General features: G+C 41.9%; 1 protein-coding gene across 8 annotated transcripts in view; it reads left to right on the top strand.

The window, feature by feature from the left end:
* MYLK (myosin light chain kinase) overlaps positions 1–22096 on the top strand; it is a 190430-nt gene that overhangs the window by 74678 nt on the left and 93656 nt on the right. For all 8 annotated transcript variants that reach the window (XM_077934968.1, XM_077934977.1, XM_077934971.1 and 5 more), the window contains 5 exons: positions 180–216; positions 1911–2494; positions 3466–3669; positions 4800–4934; positions 9235–9387. In XM_077934968.1, the coding sequence (XP_077791094.1) occupies positions 180–216; positions 1911–2494; positions 3466–3669; positions 4800–4934; positions 9235–9387 (1113 nt within the window). The remainder of the gene's footprint in view (positions 1–179; positions 217–1910; positions 2495–3465; positions 3670–4799; positions 4935–9234; positions 9388–22096) is intronic.

Genomic DNA, 22096 nt, shown 5'->3' with positions numbered 1-22096 from the left:
TGTGGCTGGAAGTGAATTGTGTTCTGCTAACTCAGGGACAAGTGAATATAATGTAGGGACACCATGAATTCTCAGTAATATCAGATCTTGTGTCTTGAAAACAAACTGTTACATATATCCTCTCCTTAACATTCCAATATCATATTTTTATAATATCTTTTAATGCTTCATCATTTCAGGTTCTATTAAGAAAGACGTGCACACTCATCCTCCTTGGTATGTTGTTCAACTCCCTCTACCCACATTTTGATTTTATCCTTTTAAGAAAATAAACAGTAACCTATCTTTGTATGCCACAAGTCTTTTGCATTGTTGAGTCCATATAGCCTGAAAATGGTTTACAAATTCCATAGGATCCCTCTTCTAATCTGGATATTCCTCATGCGAGGAAGAGAATTTGGAGATAAATGCTTAATGGGGCTTCTGCTTCGATTTGTGTAGGTTCCTTATGCAATGTAGAATCCTGATTTTCCAAGGTTCTGAGTCTCATGTGGGGACCCAACCTAAGTACAGGAGGCTCCCTTCTTCAGACAATCACCCTTCATGGAGGGTGATGGAAGGAGGGGTGGAACTAGCATGCTCCTTCCCACAGTCCTCACCTCTCAGGTGGACTATCCTATACTAGAAGAATGCCTGAATAAGGCTAGGATTTTCTATGGTGGGCTTGCTGACTCCTTGTGGATGCAGGTCATATAAGAAGTTTAGTGGAACCACAAGGGGTAGGGCTCTTTGGGTGGAATTTGCTCTGCCTGGCCTCCCTGCATCTGCCTGAATGTGTTTTGATATGAAATGCAAAGATACTGTGTTGGGTGCCCAGGGGGTGTGAGTTATTACTAGCTGAGTGGTCAAAATGTACGGTTTAATAGTAGGCTTTTATTTGCTTCCCATTACCACAAACCCTCACACCATGGGCTCATGAAAGAACTGAATATTTTATAGTAGGCTCTTAATAAATAAATAAAAAGAATTAAAAACCCACAGCTTAGAATATTTTAAAACTCCATGAATCATCCATTTGGCCACATGCTGTGAAGCTTATAATTATTATAGTTACTATTGATTACTGATAAAGTGCCTAAAATTGCAAGGTGCTGTGAAAAAATTACACCAGAAGGTGTACATTTTAAAGCTTTTTAGTTACAGAAGAACAGCAGATAAATGGTGCAGCAAATCAAGTGCCTATTCAAGATTTTATTTCATTAATGGATTTCTATGCCACCTTCAGCAAAAATCCCACAGCTAAAACCAGTGACCCAAGGCACAAGAGGCTTATAAAGTTGCCTTTCACTGAGTCAGTCCTTTGGTCCACCCTAGTTCAGAGCTGTCTACTCTGACAGGCAGCTGCTCTCCAAAGTCTAGGGCAGGGGTAGACAGCATGGTGACCTTCAGACTACAAAATGCATCATACCTGACCATTGGCCATGCTGCCTGGGATTGATTGGAGTTGGAGTCCAATAAATCTGGAGAGTATCACACTGCCTATTCTGGTTTAAGACATAGGTCTCCATTTTGAAATAATTAAAGTGTAGGTGCTGAGGACTGAACCTTGGAACTTTCCGAACTTTAAGCCATGGCTTCTCCTTATCCCTTGTAATGGATTAGTTGGTCTTGTAATAGATGGCCTATATCATTCATGTGGTAGGTGCAAGATTGAGTGCTTGAATGTTGTCCCTATATATAAAAGTAGCATGTCAGGAAGAAGGTTTGCACACTTTATATAGACTACAGCTCCTTCTTTTCTTTCTTTCTTTCTTTCTTTCTTTCTTTCTTTCTTTCTTTCTTTCTTTCTTTCACATAATACATATAGCCTGCTTTAAAAGAGATTAGTAAGCCATTTTAAAGAGATTTAAGAAAGGCATGCAAACATGATGTGAATTGTTCTGTGTACTTAATAACCCCCCCCTCTCTAGCATGCCAACAAAATGCAGTACCTTTACAAAACCCACCATCACAACCAAAGCTATTGAAACGTCAGAGTTCAGAAAGGCCACTAGCAATGGAATTGCTAAAGAACTCAAATCCACTACCTCAGAACTTTTGCTTGAACCCAAAGAAAGGCCAGCCGTAAAGAAAGAGATCCCTCTCACTTCATCCAAAGAAGCCAAACAGAATCAACTGGAAGAGGTGAAGGAACCCCATATAGAGCCGCGTAAAGAGGAAGGGAAAGTTTGCAGAGTCCTGCAAAAAACATCAAGCACCATAACTCTACAGTCTGTTAAAGTACAAACTGGACCAAAGGCACAAGTGAAGGCAGCTTCCTCTGGGCAGGAAGATGATGGGAAAAAGCCAAAGCAACCACTCACAACAGGCTGGCAGGCTGCCCCGTCTATCAGGCCAAGTGGTTTGAGGACTAAGGAATTAGATGACCGTGTTGGATTAAAGAAAAGCATAACTGATGTAAAGAGAGAGACTCAAGGGATCGCTCCCCAGTTTGAGTGTCGCCCACAAAGCCAAGAAGCACTCGAAGGAGAAGTGGTTACATTCAGATGCAAAGGTAAATAGGAGAAAGGCTTTGCCCACAGTTGCAACAGCAGCATTAGGTGGTAAAATACAAAGGCTGGTAGAAGGATCTGTACAACTTTGCAATGCAGGAGGGGCATCAGATTTGTGAATGCTTCTCCATGATGATAAAAACAAAAATGCATAAAACACCTCCCTCCAAGAAGAAAACTAGCAATATAGGGAACAAGCTGGGCTAGTCCCCCTGACCCTGCTCGATTGGGGTGGTGGTGGTATTCAGAACTCCTCTCTCCAACCTGCTGGCAGAGGAGGGAGAAGGGAGTGCATGCATGTGGTTTCTCTCTCTGTGAGTGGTTTCACTGCATGTGTGCATGTGGTTGTGGTATGTGTGTGGTGCTAATTCAGGCATAGGCAAACTTGGCCCTCCAGATGTTTTGGGACTACAACTCCCATCATCCCTAGCTAACAGGACCAGTGGTCAGGGATGATGGGAATTGTAGTCCCAAAACATCTGGAGGGCCGAGTTTGCCTATGCCTGTGCTAATTACATCTTTAAATTGGAAATGTACCCACAGGTCCCCAAAATGTTGAGGACCTGTGAACTGGATGTCCCATTGGATAGTTTCCACCATAATTTTCTATTGTTGCCTTAAAAATTTTCAAAACTAGCTTTTCTCCAAACAAAGTGCCGTGTCATGTGTCTTCCTGCTGAGAACACAACAACCCATTTCATTCTGCCCACTATATTCCAGCCTGATGAACTATTTAGTTTGCTTAATGATGGGTGGCCTCTGTGCTTTTTCAGTAACTAGAAGGTGGCTGGCTTCTATTTAAAGCACAAGTAGCTGTACTTTCTGGCCTTCACCCTTCTGGTCCAGCGGTGGATATGGCCAAAAGTGGGTGAGGCTACCCCACACTTTCATACCCATAGACACTCTTTCATGCACTCAACATATATATGTAACATTAATATATTTTAGTAATAATGCTCCTGTGATGAACTAGTTTCAGGGAAGCCCAAGGCAAATGTTGAATGGTTCAAAGAAGGATGCCAAATGGAAGCAGGAGATGAAGTCCAAATATACGAAGAGGATGGAATCCATTGTTTGTGTCTGAAAAAAACTCAGTTGGAAAACAGTGGGTCTTACCGCTGTACAGCCTCCAATGCTCAAGGCCAGGCTTCAACCAGGTGGATATTAACAGTAAAAAGTAAGTACATTTTTGGTGCATGATTGGCACAGATGATTGTTTCAGGACTTTGTGTCAGAGTGAGTGGGGAAAGGTTAAAGCAGTTTTGTTTAAATATAATAATTACAAAAACCTATGAAGCAAGTCATCCATAAGGGCCCACATGATACACATGATACCCACTTATTATGAGTTAGGTAAGATTTCTTGGAGACTTTGACTAATACATAACATGAGTGATAGTTTCTTGATCTGGGAGTTTGGGCTGTGGGAATGTGCTGATTTGACCAGCCCACTCAAGCGTTTGGGCCCTGCATATTTAAGAAATAAAAAGAGTGCTTCTTTATAACAATGCCAAGCAGTCATATCTGCTCCACATTTAAAAATAACCTGGTAGGAGATAGCACTTATTTTAAAGTTTGTAGTGAAAACTCTATAGTACGCTTTTGGCTCTCAGAACAGTTAGTCAAAGGCTAGGCTTTCTATAAGCAATGAAAAATCAATATGTCCAGGGAAAAGAATGTGGATGATGGGAATAGACAGGGAGCAGAGTGTCAGGGGAGAAAGAGGTTAACAAGGGAAGCATTAAGCATCATCTCCCTCTTGCTGACACCAGCTTTTCTTTGTTGCAAAGCAACCCTCCTGAGGACACTTTGCAACAGAGGGCTCATGCAGACTTCCACTTGTACTGCCACTTTCCCCTGGGAAAACCCAATTTTTGCTGCTGAATTGAAGCAAACGTCCATCTTCAGATTGACATTTGCTTCGATTCAGCACTAACAAGCGGATTTTCCCAGGGAAAGCGGCAGGGCAAAGAGAAAACTGCTCAGACCCATTCTTTCTAGGCATGGGACAAGCTGAGGTGTGGACGAACGCAGAGAAGGGGCTGTTGGTCTAATGATACCCATGATGACTGCATTGTTACCTATCATTTGGCTTTTATACATAATAGACTGCAACACTTTATGAAGCCCTTAACCAATGTGACCTGACATTTTGACAATGAAACTTTTAATTATGTATAGCTAGTAAAACACTTACTGTTTAGCTGTCTATTGTGGGAATTACTTTTCCATTCTGAAACATGTTACTGGTGCTGGATTTTGCAAACCTCCTGTTTCTAGTGTATCTTCCTTTGCTTTGATTTGTAGGACCCAAAGTGAAGGATGTCGCTCCTCATTTTTCCACCATTTTGAAGTCATGCAGTGTGAGTGAAGGACAGGATTTTGTGCTTCAGTGCTTAGTTGAGGGTACCCCTGTGCCTGAGATCACTTGGCTCCTCAATGGTAAGTCTTGGTCAGAAAAAAATGGCAGCCCAACTATCTGTTTCTTGTAACATTGCTAACACTTTGGTTACCAGCATCTACATATGAGTCAGTGAGGGGGTGGCCAGGGGACTTTGATCGGAACATAGGAAGCAACCTTAAACTGACTTAGATCATTTCCCCATTTAGCTAAGTATTGCCTGCACTGACTGGCAGCAGCTTTCTGGCATCTGAGATCGCAAAGCGCTGCCACCAGTTGGTGTACAGAGCTAGATGGACCAATGGTTTGACTTGCTTTAAAGGCATCTTTCTGCATTCTTATGAATGGAAGGTAAACACAAGCTGTCTGAGATTAGCAGAGCAGTTCAGGGCAGGTTTTTCCAAAAAGGCTGCTATCCCATCACAGTTGCCTACAATATGTGGCACAACTAAGATCTGGAAGGTGTTCTGGAGCGGGGAAAGAAAACATATTTGCTGCTGTTTTGAAGATTGTCCAGTAGAGGGTGTTTTGTGACAAGGCTGCATTTTTGTTGTTTGCTTGTATGGCCCTGAGCTTTATTGCAACAGAATGCAGATTTTAGGAAATGAGATTGAATGTTTCCTTATGGTTTATTTCATAAGATTTACAAAAAGATAAAACAATAAAATCAATAAAAAACATACAAAAGTTAAAATACTAAAAACAAATAAAGATTACCTCAATTTTCTAAGCATCGGGTTAGGCTTGCCTTAACAGGAATGTTTTTAGCAGGCGCTGAAAAGAATACAGTAAAGGCACATTCTTGATCTCAGTAGGCAGGGAGTTACAAAGTTCTTGTGGTTGATTATCAAGAAAAGCGAATATAGTACCGTATCTTCTCATTCCCTCTATTTCCTGTATAAATCTTTGGTTAAAAGGTATGTTCTTAATTACCAGAAGCACCCTGCAGTCAGTGCTGACTACTATCCAGGGGAAGATCATACCCTCACTGTATGCAGCACTGTGGAGAAAGCCCCTTCTCTGCTGGGCATCTGCAGGCCATGATACAGTTAACAGGGCTTCCTATTGCTGATTGCAGTAATCTGGCTGGTTTCTTAGGTACACATATTGATCTAAAGTTGTTATCATAGGGTCAGCAAATCTTCTTAGCTATGATCTTTGCTTTAATGGACAGAATGCATCTTATCTTCAGTGAGTGCCCTGCTGCATCTACACATCTGATGGTAGAGGTGTTTTACGGAATATTTTGATACTTATCCCTTTTGTGAAAAGGAGCAGCTCAGTGGTAGAATGCAGGAAATCCCAGGTTCAATTCCCAGCCTCTCCAGGTAGGTCTGGGAAAATTCCCCACCTGAAATCCTGAAGAGCCACTGCCAGTCCGTGTAGACAGTGCTGAGCTAGATGAAGCAAGTGTCTGACTCAGTAATTGTGGGCTGTGTTTAGTTTATATGCATTTATTCTAATCTGTAGGTTTTCTGGTCACAGAATTCCAGACAATTTCTTTGTAAACTTTATTTTCAGCTCCCTGAAAATAAAGCCCACTGAGTCCAGTTGCAGTCTTTCTTAAGTAGTCCTATTCTTAAGGAATACCACTAGCTGCCTAGAACTGCCACTTGCTGCCTTGCATCCCTACACAGAGGCTGTATTCAGACATAACACAGCTTTGCAGATCATGGTTTGTGAGTGGCTGCCAAAATAGGACGTAAAACCATGATTTGAAGCTGGTTTGCACAGTTTGTTTTAACTCTAGATATGTCTGAACTCATAAATTGTTCACACATCATAATTAATGCTGGTGCACCACAGAGGTGAGAATGAACTGAATGAATACTTAGCAGAAGGAAAACAAACCAGGCAAGAAATTCTGCACCGTGGTTTCTTTGCTCTTCGTGTTCGGATGTTCAAATGATAGGGTCAGTTCTTGACTATGATTCGCACAAAGCATAGTTTTGCGTGATGTCTGAATTGAAGCAGAGGTAGTTTGTTCTGAGAGTGGTGCATTGCAAACTTTTAGAGTTCATGAAAATCCTATTACTTGGCCATTGTGGCCTTGTGGGGTTGGCACCTTGGAAGGCAAAGTTTTTTCTCTGATCAATGACCTTCATTTATACTAGTTATAATAACTATCTATTATGTCCCATATCACAGAAAGCATTTTGCTCTTGTCCTGCTTGTAGGCTTTCTGTAGGCATCTGGTTGACCATTGAGAGGAGAGAATGCAGAACTAGATGGATGTGTGGTCTGATTCACCTTGGCTTTTCTTGTTCTTACGTTTTTGATGTAGACCTATGTAGACCTACCCTACAATGGATGCACCCGTCAGCTGCCCTCCAAATTTATTTTGTACAATAATTTGTGTCTTTATTCTTCCACATATTCTGTACTATGCTTGTTGAGAATGTCTAATGGGGAGAAGGAGAGTTATTTGAGTAACTAGCTTTCGAACCATTTAGGGCTTTGGAAGCTACAGATTAAAACCTTAACCCCAATTGTAAGCCGGCAGGCGGTGATGGCTTTCAGCAACAGAAGTTTAAGAAACATGGAAATGTGAAGTGAAAACAGGGACATTATGTATTATCTGAAAGACATAAACATGTTACTTCCATTCCCAGCTCCCAGAACTTGCCAGTAATTCTCATCTCTCTCACTTCTGATCTTGATACATAACTGTTTATACATCACTTGGAAACAGACATGGGCTAGCTTATAAACTGTAGTTAAACTCTGGGATTTCTTGCAGCTTTTCAGCATATACCTTCTAGAAAAATAATTTTGCTTAAGGATTAAGTTAGCTAATTGTAATATCCTCATGAATGCAAACAATCTGCTTCTCTCTGTCATGGAAGGATACATTGCAGAAAAGGATAGCTGTCCATAACCAAATAAAGGAGAAAGTTGCATTCCTTGTCCATGACTGTTAGTTCCAGGCATGCTTAATGGTGCTCATGGCGAAATGGTGAGCAGTACAGTTGCAGTAGTAAGCTTGGTGTTTGGAATTTCCATATTACATTAGACTCTGATCCAGTGGTCATTTAGATTGGATAAACGTCAGTTTATTTTAAAGAAGGGTCCATAATGCACAGAAGGCACTTGCCTGCTGGGCCAAAGAGGTTCCCCACCACTGCCCTAAAGCCTGGGCAAAGAAGTCTATCTTGATCTGATGCTGAAAACAACAGTGGTACAAGACATGCCTTGGAGGGAAGGACATTCAAACACTTTGGAGCCACAACAGAGAAGGTCCTTCTGCATCTTCATTACATCTAGGTTGGCTTACTGCAGCTTCCTCTAAATGGTGGTATCTTTGGAATGTCTTTGGAAGCTTGACTTGGTCCAAAATGTAGTTGCAAAGATGCTGGTGGATGTTTGTCCATATGATAATGTTACACCCACCCTACAATAGCTGCTGTGGTTCCAGTCTGCTTTCATGCACAGTTGAAAGTGTTGGTGAGCACTTCCAAAGCTCTCCCTGGCTTAGGCCCAACATACCTTAAAGAATTACCTCCTCCCATATCATCCTGCCCACTCTCTAGAATTAGAAGGTGAGGCCCATCTTCGTTCCCTTCCTAGAGTAGAAGCTCAGCTGTATGAAACAAGAAAGAGGGACTTCTTGGTGGCAGCGGCCAGATTATGGAACATACTGCCCATGAGGTATGCTTGGCTGCCTCCCTAACTGTTTGACACTGGCTACTGGCTACTGTATTTCAGCAGGCTTTTTTGACATAGCAGATAAGCTTATACTATTTTAAACTGCTAACTTTGTCTCTCTTTGTAAATGTTACACACCCACACCCACACCACACAACTATTACATGTTATAATGTATACTTATGCTAGAAGGGGGATGTAAATGTGCTACAAACATACATCTACATCAAAAAGTTGCCATGAGGCTAACATGCCACTCTGAGTTATTTGGAGGAAGGCCAGAAAACAAGTGTAACTAGTGAAACAAGATTTCATGTTAAGAAGACAGAGGGCTGTATACGAATCTCTGCATGTTCACATATGTATGTAAAATATCTGCTTGGTGTGGACTTTACACATAATAATTCACAGTGGGCATTTCTATAAGTTATTTAACGAAATGGTACAAAGAGTTGAAGTTAGCTAAATGACTGATCCTATTGGAAACTTCTTTTGCATTTCAAATCTGTATAAATGGATCCCAGTGTGACTGAGAAGCATTTAATCCTTGACTCTAATGAAATGGTAAGGCAATGAGATGAGCTTTAAAGCTAGCAACTGGCGATTTACGAAGTATGGGTTGGTAACTGGGATGTTCAACAATTTCTTGATTCTCTCTCTCTGCCCCCCCAACCCCCCCCCCCCCAACTTCTCTAGATCGGCCTATTCAGTATGCACATTCTGCCTTTGAAGATGGACTTGCAAAACTGACTGTTCAAGATGCCTTACCAGAAGATGATGGGGTGTATACTTGTTTGGCAGAAAATAGTGCTGGAAGGGCATCCTGCAGTGCTCAAGTTACTGTCAAAGGTGAGTGCCCATCTTACTTACAGCTTAGAAGAAGCAAATATGGATTAAATTGAAAGCAGCAGCTTTGGCCCTTTTTATTGGCTTATAAGAGATTGCATGGTGTAATTGATGATGCGGTGTGGTGATCAGATAGAATCCTGTTGTGTCTTGGGAGTCTGGCTGATACATCTTCATACTTCTTGGGCAACTTATGAAATTGACAGCATATTTTGAACTGATAAAAAACGATTTCTGTATGCTTACTGATTGAAAAGCCCTTATCTACATATTGACCTTATTAACAGCTCTCAGTCAGCTTGATAAATTTTCATTGCTGAAACAGGGAACCTTGGGCATCTTTGATTGGAATTGCCTTTTTACAGATCATTTTATTTCTTTGCAGGTTTTATTCTCAGTGCTACTTAAAAGTTGAAATTATAATGCAGGGAAGAGTGTGATCAGCAATGATAATTTGAGAAAGAATGACTCAGCCCTGATGGTAGAGGCTAGAATAGTTTCTCTTGCACTCCATTTTTAAAAATTCTTTTACATTTTGTAGGTTGAAATTAGAATGTTTAAGTTTAATATCTTAGTCCTATTTCGGAGCTCTCATGAACTCTCCCATCCTGAGAGACCACACAGAAACATTCTTAGTTTTATAACTAAGAAGGTAACGTAACCAGAGATACCACTGTCGTTTTATTTGTATGCCGCCTTTCCAAACCATGCTCAAGGCAACTTACAACATGAAAAAATACATAATTACAACATAGAAAAGTAGTCATAATAAATAAAACATCAAAAAATACACAGCCAAATTGAACACTTGCCAAATAAATCCTAATACGATTTAAAATAAAGAAACAAAAAAATTAATATCAATAACAGCAACACACACCCCAACAATCCCCCACCAACAAGACCCCCAACCCAAGAGTCTGTTCAGCAGCCTCAGCTCTTGCAGCTGTAGTCAGTAAGGCCCCACCCTCCCAGGCCAGGTGGGAAAAGTCCTGCAAGGCAAGGAACAAATTTTCTAGGGCTGACAACCAAGATCATGTGTTCTCAAATTACTCTGGTTGGTCTTCCATTCATGTGTTGCTGTTTTGAGTGAATCAGCACTGTTCATGTGCCACCACTTGGGGGGAAACCAGCACACACTTCCCAACCACATTATGGCCAGCCAGTCATACAATTAAGCAAACCAGTGCAGTTAAACAGAACTTAATCTAATCTAATGAGAACCTCCTAGACCACCTAAGGCTATCCAGGGCTTTTTTTCAGACAGAGCTCACCAGAGGTCAGCTCCAGCCCCCCTCAGGTGGATGCCATTGCCATTCTAAGAGAACAAGTTATTGGTGAACTTGGGCACCTCTTTTTCTAGAAAAATAGCACTGGATGTCACAGAATGTAGTTTGGCCTAAACCTCCCACCCACCTGTCAATCACCTGCCATCATATGGCTTCAGGCACAGGACATGTAAACCTGCCGGGCCAAACTGAAATGAGCTCCCGGTTCTTCCTTTTCAACCACTAGTAGAATTCAGAACTTGAAAATTTGGCACCTTCTCCTGTCATCTTGCGGTGACCAAAAAAAGCACCAAATCAATAAAGCACTGGACTATAGCTGGAAAAGAAGAAATAGTTCACTTAAGGGTATGTTCCCAGTGTTTCCTTTGCTGCCATTGCCTTAGATTGTGCTCCTCATTCGCCCTTTACAAGCTGTGAATCACCTGGTCATGTGAGGTTGTGTGATTGACAGCCTTGCTCACCAGTCAGTGTTCCATGGAAAGTTAGCTGGATCCAGTCCTTCACCCCTGGTATAAGTCATCTGTATACTTAAGTATTTTAAATGTATTGAGAGCCATATGTTTAATATTTTAACAGATTTAGGGCATCCTGTTAAAACCTCATTAGTTTGCATTTGCATTTTATTTTTGCTGTCTCAGATTGAGATAAACATGGATTTTTGTGCTGAAAATAGGCTTGAAACTGGAATTGAAGCTTCAAAAATCTGTGCACATATTCCTTCCATATCTTTAAAGCTCCCTAAAGAGTACTTGTGGTGTAACACTGTATAATATACAATGTGCTACTGCTCAGAGCTTTGACTTCCAAGGGTTGGGGAATAAGCACCCACAAATCAGAACTCAGATACAAAGGGATAATATACTTGAAGTGTTTCTCTACTATATGACACATTTCTGTCCCACAAATAGCATTCCCATGTCCAATGAAATATCCCATTTGTTGGGGTCACAGAGAGCTGAAATTGATTTTTTGCCCCAGCACTTTTTGTATGTTTTAATTTTTGTAAGAGGCAGAGGAGAAATGATGAGTAAACCTTTGGTGTTAGAATTTGATGACAAAGATTTGCATAAGACTAGTATTTTAATCTTAATGAAGAAAGTATTGAGCAAATTCCTATCAAAGAGCATTACAGTATATTCACCCATTACACTTTTTGATGTATTCACCTAATTTCAAAAGTCACAAGACAGTTGGGGTCTGGCTAAGACTGAGGTTTGTGGTTATGTAATGTGTGAAGTACTATCAAATTATCTTATGATACTGCAGAACCTTTATCATTTGAAATTTGGTATCAGAATCCTTGTATCTGAATTCGTTGTGCCCTTTCTCCTGTATTATATCCGTGTGAACAGCATTTGTGTCTGCCAGATGTCTTCTTTGATCCTTTTGGATATGCATTGCTTAAATTAAGTATGTCTGTGTTTGATATTATCCCACAGAGCTTGTGATCTCAGGCACCCAAGAGATTAATATTTTATCACCATCCAAGAGATTAATATTTTTGCTCATCAACTCTCCTGACCACCACCACTCTACCCAAATCTTCCTTCCAGGTCACATTTTTTAAGCAAACACAGAGTGGGGAATCCATGTTTGCTAGTGCAATGCATAACACTGCCCTGAAGGAGATTATACAGTGACTGCTTTTTCTTTTTAATTTTACAGTTACAATGGCCTTAAAAGTACCTGTTGCTTTTTCACAGCTGCTGCTTATTTCTGTTACATTACTTTTTTGTCATTTAATTCAAAGCGGTGTGCATAGGGTTCCCAGGCAATCTCCCACTCAGTCATTGACCAGCCCCAGACCTGCTTAACTTCAGTAAGGTGTCTGCTTCAGACTATGCCCTGGGACTTTAATGTATAAATCATTTTGCTTTCAGACACCTTGGTGATGAATAAGTTGTAGCAGCAGCATCTGCTGACAGGATTGGGGGACGTTTACCTGCTGCTAAGTGTCTTTAAAGTGGCCCACACATTTTTCCCCTGCAGAAATCTTTCAGAGCTTTCCTTGTTCTTTTATTATTATAAAAGAGAACAAGAACTACTGAACTAAACCAAGGGTTTTGACATTAACTGTCTTGTAAAAGGCCCATATAAGCAGCTTGTAAACGAAATGGAAAATAACATAAAGAAAAGAAAGCATGCCTTTATAAATTCCATGGGATTATGGGATCAAGTTCTAAAACTGAAAGCATATTATCAGCACAAAAGGAGATGTTCTGTCAAATGGATGTAAAAATAGCTTGTGTGTAAAGTGCTATCTTTACCCATCTTCCTGCTACCAGCAGCATGACCGGTGTCCATCCCTACACTGCATGTTCATGTTACATTGTGTTTTTGGAGGTGTTACATACACCCTGGTTAGCAGTTGTGTTGCCCAGATCTGGGTCATTTTATGCTATAGTATACTATAGATTAGGGTCTCATCCAATGGGGAGCCCTTATTCTGAAGTAGTGCATGAATGGCAGCTCCATATACTGTCTTCGTTTACCGTTTCCTGAAGCTCACAACATGATGTATTATATCTCTACATACGACAAGTTAGTAGGGCTTTGTTTGTAGTTGTGGCCTGCATGAGAGCAGAAGCTTGGCCTAGAGTATAATTTTTACTTGCCCCACATCAGATGTCATATATCATGTTAGATCTACTGCAGCTCTGCCTGACTTCACCGAAATGGTCTTGTGGGCCACATGGGGAGCCTCATTAGGCCTGAGGTTGGGGCAGCACAACCAGTTCTGCTGCACCGAGCACCAAGCCTGGGTGCACCACAGGGCATCATGTAGTGAATTGAGCAGAATGGCAGGTGAGAGGTGGTGGGGGTACCAAATTTTGCCATTGCACAGGGCACCATTGAAATTTGAAAGACCAAAGCCTGGCCCTGCCAGAGGGTCAGAGGTTCCTCACTGCTGGAGTAGATGATGGCTGGAAAAGAAGATAATTTCATTGTATGTGTGGATTTGTTTGTGCACCTTTGTGCTCAAATATTGCATTTATACAAGAAGGCTTGGTGTTGTGACCTAGGGTTCATCCCATTAATTCTCACAACGATTCTTTTAGGAAATAAGGCTGGGAGATGGTTTCTTTCTCAGTGAAAGAATTCAGCAAAGAATTGAATTATTGTATCCCTTATCCAAGATTCTAATTCTTATCTCCTGCACCACACTGGGTCTCTGTGGAAAGATCTCATGGGTCTCTGGAAGGATACCGCTCCACAATGGGGGCTCTGTCTCCATTTATATGGCCTTTCTCCTTGACATAATGCATGTTGTGCATAATTACCTGTTGTGCTTTAAGTATGTTATTTTTACTCATTCATGCATTCAAGGGTGCACTGTGCATGGTTCAAACGCAACAAAATATGAAGTGATACAATGATTTTATTCTCATCAAATGAGACTTGCTCATATTGATGGGATAGGATTCACACGCTACATTGAGCAGTTTGCATTTTTGTCATAGTTATAGATTTATTTATTTTTGTTACTGATGTTTTCATCTGGTAGCAGTTGCCCCTGGGCGAGGAGCCAAGTAGCACAGATCACATCCCCAGGCTTGCAAGGATGCCATTGTACTCTCCGACACTTTCCTGATGAGGGAAAGATCTACACCATGAGGGATGTTGTTTGCACTGCACTTTCTTCTTCTTACCTTCTTTACCTTCAAGGCTAGAAGCCAGGGAGTAGCCACAGATATTTATATAGTCTACCCGCATTAAATGTTTGTGTTGGGTAGCCATAGTCCTCATAATCTGATTATAGCAACCATTCATTGACCAGCAGGCAAGCAGATTAGAGTCACCTGAAAGCTTTTCCCCTGAGAGGCTGCTGTGACCAGTTTATCACAGCAAGAGAGGAGAGAGACATTGCTTGCCAAACCTGTTTCAGGAGCAAAATACAACTTGGTGTTTTCAGGTAGGCTTCCCTTCTGCGTGTCTTGGAGAAGTGGGTTTATTCTTGTGTTTGTTTATAGCACTGCAAAAGCATGTTGCTTTCTTGAGTGGCATGCTAAATCAAAATACTGTGTATATATGTTGTAAATTAATGTGCACTGATTTTTAAAGCAACTCTTGAATATGTTTAGAGTTTAAGGGATAGCATGTGTGCTTGAGTGTCACACCTATTATGTAGGAGGGGGATTATTGGTTTGTTTTTGTTTTATTATGTATTTTGTGTTGTCATATTGTCTTTTTTGTTGTGAACCACCTTGTGAGCTTCAAGTTAAGGGCAGTTTGCAAATAATACAATTATTATTATTATTATTATTATTATTATTATTATTATTATTATTATTTATTAGTTTCTGTCATCTGCCAGTGTTCCAGGACCATCCAGAATGCAAAACATTATGTTGCATGTTACTTTGTGAAGTAATGCAATTTATGGAGAACACTGAGCTTAATCTGTCCATTCATGGGAGCACTTGACAAGTCTGCCTTAAGATAATTACACTAATAATAATAATAATAATAATAATAATAATAATAATAATAATTTATTATTATTTATACCCTGCCCATCTGGCTGGGTTTCCCCAGCTACTCCTATTGCTTCACCTTACAACCAAACAATGTAAGGAGGTGCATTTGATCATACTCAACACTAAAGCATGATAGCAGACCCTATAGCTATAGCCTTCATTCATACAAGAACTCGAGTGACCTGTGTAATTATCGCATGGAAAATGGCAACTTGCTGTTATGTAAACTGTGCAAACATGTTTGAGGCTGCATTTTGTTTTCTCTGTGTATGAGTGAGTAACAGCCATATGTCGACACACTCATGCGTCAAAAGGCTTTGTTGTATATTGACAATGCTCTCTTGGAAAGCAGCTTCTTACATTTATTTAATGTGCACGTCTAAGCATGATGTGAGAATAAATTGTGCAATGAAGCACTATGGCATATAGATATGGGAGTTGTATATAAGAATACACCCTTAGTTTCTGACAATGAATTTTCTATTCTATGTTTGTGGGGAAGGTGTGTGCGTGTGTACAAATAGACACTGAAATAGTAGTTGCACTATTGTTGTTGCTGTTTGCTTTTCCCCTCCATTGAAGTGGGCCCAGATGCTCACTGTGATAAAGAGAAATGCACATACATTCTAATGCTGGTTTAGTTATCAGTCTTGCCTGTCCTCCAATCTTTGGAGGAGCTGCTTTGCCTTGGGTTTTTTTTTTTTTGTTTGTTTGTTTTTTTTTTTTTTTAATATTTTATTAAGGATTTTCTTGTTTTACAGAAGTGTAGTGCCTCATATATATTTTTCCCCATGTAACATTTTTACAAATCCGTTTCATTTGTTGAGGCATTAGGGGGAGAAGAAAATAAAAATAAAAATAAAAAAAGGAGAGAAAAGAGAAAGGGGGGTGGAGAGAGGGAAGATGGATAAGGGTGGGATTGGGTGGCGGTGTTTCTATTATGTTTAATGTGTGTAGAGTTTGGTGTCAGCGTGCTTGTGTTGTTCACTTGTGTTCCTTTGGTGGTGAGAGAGGTTGGGGTTGGCCTAGGGTGTGATTGTTTGCTTGTGATTGGCTGTGGTGATCTTTGTTTTCGTGTGTGAGTGAGGTGGGTGGGTGTTTTGGATCAGGTTAGCCATATTGATTTGTATGCTGTTGGTGGATTATTGTCATTGTCCTGTTGGGCTGTGTGTGTGATAAAGGGGAGCCATACCGGGGTGAAGGCATCTTCTTCTGTTTGTCCCCGTGTCAGTTTCAGTTTATTAGTTAATTTTTCTAGTAGGGCTGTTTCCCATACTATTTGATACCATTGGTCCATGCTTACTCCTGACAGGTCTCTCCAGTGTCTGGTTATGGTGTTTCTGGCTGCTGAGAGCAGGTGGGTTATGAGTTCTTTGTGGTGTAAATGGGCATTGTTGTCTTGGAAGATGTTTAGTAGGGCCAATTCTGGGGTGGTGTCTATTACTTGCTTAGTTATTTTACAAATTTCTTGTATGGCTGTTGTCCAGAATAGTTGGATTTTGGGACACTCCCACCACATGTGGAAGTATGTGCCTGTGGAGGTGCACCCTCTCCAGCATTTTGGTGAGGTTCCTGGGTGTATTAGCGCTAGTTTCCTTGGTGTTAGGTACCACCTGTAGGTGAGTTTCAGTGTGAGTTCTTTTCTTTTCGTTGATATGGATTTAAAGGGGGGTTTAGACCACATTCTGGTCCATTGAGTGGGGTTTATCTCATAGCCTATGTCATTCTCCCATTGATTTTTGATTGCGTCTAGGGGATTTGCGAGATTTTGGAGTAGTATTTTGTATATTGCGGATACCATCCCTTTACCGTTTCCCTTTGTTGTTAGGAGGAGGTTTTCGAAGGTTGTCAGGGGCCTAGTTGCTGCTGATTTTACTGTTGGGTTGTTTAAGAGGGCATGTAGTTGGTGTTGTGTTAACCAGGGCATTTGGGTGTCTTCTAGTTTGTCTTGTATTTCTTGTGTTGACAAGGGTTTGTTATTTTTATAAAAGTCTATTAGGCGATACAAGCCTTTGGTTCGCCAGGTTTTTATCTTGAGGTTTTGTGCTGCATGGTGGAATAATGGGTGGTACGCCAGGGGTATTAGTGGGGATGGGGTTGGGGATAGTTTGCCTATTTGTGTTTTCCATGCTTTGAGCATGGTCTGTGTGTACCTGTTAAGTGTTGTGGGAATTTTCTTTAGTTTGTTTGGGAGGAGTGGGTATGTTGTGGTGCAGGTGTTTTCAATTGTGTCCTTCTCTAGGTGTACCCATTGTTTTGTCTCATCTTCTAGTATATATGGGATTATATGGCGTATTTGGTTGGCGTTGTAATATGCTTCTATGTTGGGGATTCCCCATCCTCCTTCTGAGGTGGGGAGGTGCAGGTATTTGGGGCTTATTCTTGGTTTTTTATGTGAGAAGATGAAAGAGTGTAGTTTTCTCTGCCAACTGTGAAGTTGGGTTGAGGGGATCCAGATTGGGAGGGTTTGGAATAGGTAGGTTAGTTTTGGGAGTGTGATCATTTTGATCATGGCTATTTTGTCTGAGAGAGTGAGGTTCATGTTATTCCATCTCTTTAGGTCTTTGTTAATTTGTCGCCACAGGGGCTTGTAGTTGTGGAGGTATAATTTATTGAGGTTTCTGGTTATTTGTACCCCTAGGTATCTGAACTTGGTGTGGCAAAGTTTTATTTTGGTGACCTTCGTGAGTTCTTTTTGGGTGTGAGGAGGGGTGTTGAAGCACATAGCTTCTGACTTTGTGAAATTTACCTGTAGGCCCGACACCATTGCAAATGCGTTGAGTTCTCTGATTAGGGAGGTTGCTGTGCTTATGGGGTCTGGTGTTGTGACCATTAGGTCATCTGCAAAGAGCCCTAATTTATAGGTCCTGCCTTTTATTTCCACTCCCTTGATGTCTGTGGCTGCTCGGATGCGGATTGCTAGGGGTTCCAGAGCCAGGATAAATAAGAAGGGAGACAGTGGGCATCCTTGTTTCGTGCCTCTTTGGATAGCTATAGTGTTAGAATCCATATTGTTAGTTCTGCATTTTGCTGAGGCTTGGGAGTATATTTGTTTGAGGATTTGTAGGAAGTTGGGGCCAAATTTCATGTTAGTTAGTACTGCTAATATGTATTTCCACTCCAAGCAATCAAAGGCTTTGAGTATGTCTAGGGACATAATTGTCAATGGGAGTTTGGTTGCCTTGCTGTGTTCGATCAGGTTCAGTAGTTTCCTGATGGGGTCTGTTATATTGCGGCCAGGGACAAAGCCAGTCTGGTCTGGGGCTATTAACTTGTGTAGGAAGATTTTTAGGCGGTTGGCCAAGATTGATGTGAATATCTTGTAGTCTTGGTTTATTAATGAGATTGGGCGGTATGATTCTACTTTGAGGCTGTCTTTTAGTGGTTTTGGGATGGAGACTATTTTGGAGTGGGTCCAGGTTTTGGGGATGGGGCCTCCTTTTATGATGTCGTTGAATAGGCGGGTCATGTAGGGCATCAAGGGTTCTTTGAATTTCTTATAGAATTCTGCTGTGAAGCCGTCTGGGCCTGGGGCTTTGTGTGGTTTCAAGTTTTTGAGGACCGCATCTATTTCCTCTGGGGTGATAGGGCTGTCCATGAATTCCCGCTCCTCATCAGTTAGGGTAGGCACGGTCAGTCCTGCTAGAAATTTTTTGATTTCCCTCTCTGGTGGGTTATGGGAGGTGTATAGGTTGGAGTAAAATTCTGCAAATTCTGAAATTATTTCTTTGGGGGAGAATGTTATGTTGCCGTCTTTTTTGGTGATGCAGTGTATTCTTGTTTTGAGTGCTTTTTTCCTACATCTATTTGCTAGTATTCTGGAGTTTTTCCCTCCATATTCATAGAAACGTTGTTTAGAGTATAGAATGTTGATCATTGTTTTGTTGATTTCTAAGGAGTCTAGTTCTCTCCTTTTCTGTTCTATAAGTTTGAGGAGTTTTTTAGATCCTGTTTGTTTGTAGCGTGATGAGAGGGCTGTGATGTCTTGTTCTATTTTGCTAATTTTTGAGGAGGTTTGTTTTTTAAGGAATGTTTTCTCTTTTATGCAAGCTCCTCTGGTGACCGCTTTCATTGCGTCCCATAGGAGGGGGGTTGTTGTATTGTTTACATCGTTTTCTTTGAAGTAGTTTTGGAGGGTTTTTGTGAGACTCTCTCTAATTTGTTTGTTTGTAGTTAGGATGGGACTGAAGGACCAGGATGGGGTGGTTTGTGTTCCTTCTCCTATTTTAACAGTGACTTCTACTGGGGCGTGATCTGTGATTTTAATGTTACCTATGTTTGTTGATTCTACTGAGGGAATCAGACCCTGTGTGAGTAGAATGCTGTCCAGTCTGGACACTGTATCATGGCGTCCCGATTGGAATGTATGGCTGATGTCTCCCGGGTTTTGCTCACCCCAAATGTCATAGAGACCCCTGTTTTTTAGCATTTTTAGTAACTTGTAAGAGTTCCTGGTTGTTGGGGGTTTCCTTCGGAGGAAGGTTGCCCATGGGGTTGTGGGGTGGATATCTTTCAGGGATATACCTTTCATATTTAGATTGAGGTCCCCTCCTAGGATTGCTTCCCCTTCAGAGAAGGAGAGGAATTTGTTTAGTGTTTTCTGGAAGAATTCTAGTTGTTTCGTGTTTGGGGCATATATGGAGCCGATTGTCAGTTTGATTTTGCCATCTAGTGTCCCTTTAGCGAAAATGAATCTGCCTTTTTTGTCCTTGAGGACTGTTGTGGCAGTGAAGTTCAGGTCCCTACTGAGTATTATGGCTACACCACGGGCTTTCCCTGAGCCTTGTGCGACCCACTGTTGACTAAAGCGGGGGTCGCTCAGGAGTTTGCTGCCTTTGGGTGGATTGTGTATTTCTTGTAGGAAGGTGATGTGTGGTTTCATGGTGTTTATGTATGAGGTGATGCGTTTTCTTTTGATGGGGTTTCCCAGCCCCCTCACGTTTAATGTAATTGCTTTTAGGTTAGCCATTTTGTTTATCTATTATGTGGGGCGATTCCATGCCAACCCGTTCGGGTTGTCTTGTGTCTCTCTCTTCGTGTTGTTTAAAGAACCAGTGGGGTTGCGCTGACCTAGGGTGTGGTGGATGGGGGGCTAGTAGGATTAGAGTGAGATTTGGGTTAAAGAGTAGGGGGTAAGTTGTAGGGAGTTTCCTATATGTAGTCATATAGGTGTTTGTTTGGGGTATTTTGGGCCATCTGGCATTTAGCCAGTTGGTCCTAGGTCTCAGCTGGTGTGGAAGGCCGTGTTCAAGGACAGGCCGTCCCCCCTGTTGTCTGCGATAGGGGGTGATCAGCGAGACAGTGTGAAGTGACTTTGTAACGTCGCTGTCAGGTATAAGGTTTGTAAGCAGTGTTGCCAGTATTATGAGCAACATTGTTGGTGTGTTGGGGTGGGGATGTGGGTGCTGGTACGCTCTGGTGCCACCATAGTGCTGGTTGGGTATCAGATTTTAGCCTGATTGTGGGTTGTGTTATTAAGGTTGGAGTTGTTTTTCCTTAGTATGGAGTATGAGGATGTTGAAGGTGTGGGTGATGGGGAATGTGGTTGGGGTCGTATGGACTGGTGTTGGGGTGGGGATTTCTGTGGGGGTGCGGGGCTGGGGGGGGTGTTGATGGTGTTAACTAAATCTATGTTTTGGGGGGGGAGGGGAAAAAAAAGGGGGGGGAATCACCAGTCCTTCAGTTTGTGGTTTTTTCCTGGTTGCTTCTTTCAGCCGGGGTTGTTGTTGTTGTTGTAGGGTTGTCCATCTGCGATGAGTTGGTTTGGTTGATCTTGGTCTGGTTTCTTGTGTCGTATGGCCGGCGGGACGGTTCTGAGCATGATGCTTGCCTGTATTGGTTTGCGTTGTTGCGCCGCTTCTGTTGTATCTTTTTCTTCTGTACCATTGTCCAGTTGTTTGCTGTTGTTTCCTCGTGGTTGGGGCTGTCGCTTGGTGGGTTTGTCGGTTTCCATTCCGGCGGGAGGTCGAGTTCAAGGTTCTTTAGTAGTTGCAGGGCCTCGGGTATGTTGGTAGCCATGTGTTGTGTTGTGTTCGTTGTTACAATGAGGCGGAAGGGGAAGCCCCATCGGTATTTGATCCCTGCTTGTTGGAGACGCTGGGTGCATGGGCGCAGGCTTTTCCTCCGGTTTAGGGTATCCTGCGATAGGTCCTGTAAGGCCAGAATGGGGGTTTCTCCATATCGAAGGTTGCTTGAGTTTCTGAGTTGGTGCCATATTTCTTCCTTCTTTCGGTAGCGTGTGAAACATACAATGATGTCTCTTGGGGGGGCGCTGGGTTTTGGCATAGGTTTTAGGGCTCTGTGAGCCCTCTCCAAGTCCTCTGCCTCAAGTTTCAGGCTTGGGATTGTGTTTTTCAGCCAGCGTATAATTAGGTCCGCTGGGCTTTTCTCCTCTGTTTTTTCAGGAAAGTTGCGGAAGCGGATGTTACAACGTCTATTGCGGTCTTCAAGGTCGGCTTGCTTAATTTTCATCTCGTTGTGTTCTGCTTCCATTTGGTTTACCAGTTCGTCCAGTTTCTTGTTCACACGTGCGTTCTCCTCCCGGTATTGTTCTATTATTCTTTCTTGCATTTGGTTCTTGTTCTCTAGAGCTTCCACTTTGGAGGTTAGATTGTTGATTAGTACCTGCATGGGAGCCATTGTGGCCTTCAGTGCTTCTTCTAATCGTGCTTCCATTTCCCTCAGATCTCGTTTCGTTATTGGGTGGTCATCATCTTGAAGGGGAGCTACCATCTTAGCATTGTTTGCCATCTCCCTGGTTGGTGTCATCTCGGTCTCCCTGATGGTTTTGGTTTGAGGTTGGCTTGGCGTCCTCTTGGGGTTGGGCGTGTGATGGTTAGGAGTTGTGGCAGTGGTGATTCCTGGGTATTGTTGGGTTGCTGAGCTGATCAGGCTTTGTTGGCTGGTGGCTTTTACAGAGCGTTTCGATTAGGTGGTCATTTGTGT

This window comes from Podarcis muralis, chromosome 1 (genome assembly GCF_964188315.1).
Source record: "Podarcis muralis chromosome 1, rPodMur119.hap1.1, whole genome shotgun sequence".
NCBI lineage: Eukaryota > Metazoa > Chordata > Lepidosauria > Squamata > Lacertidae > Podarcis > Podarcis muralis.
Note: the sequence above shows the minus strand (reverse complement) of the source record. Positions and strands in the feature narration are given on the sequence as shown.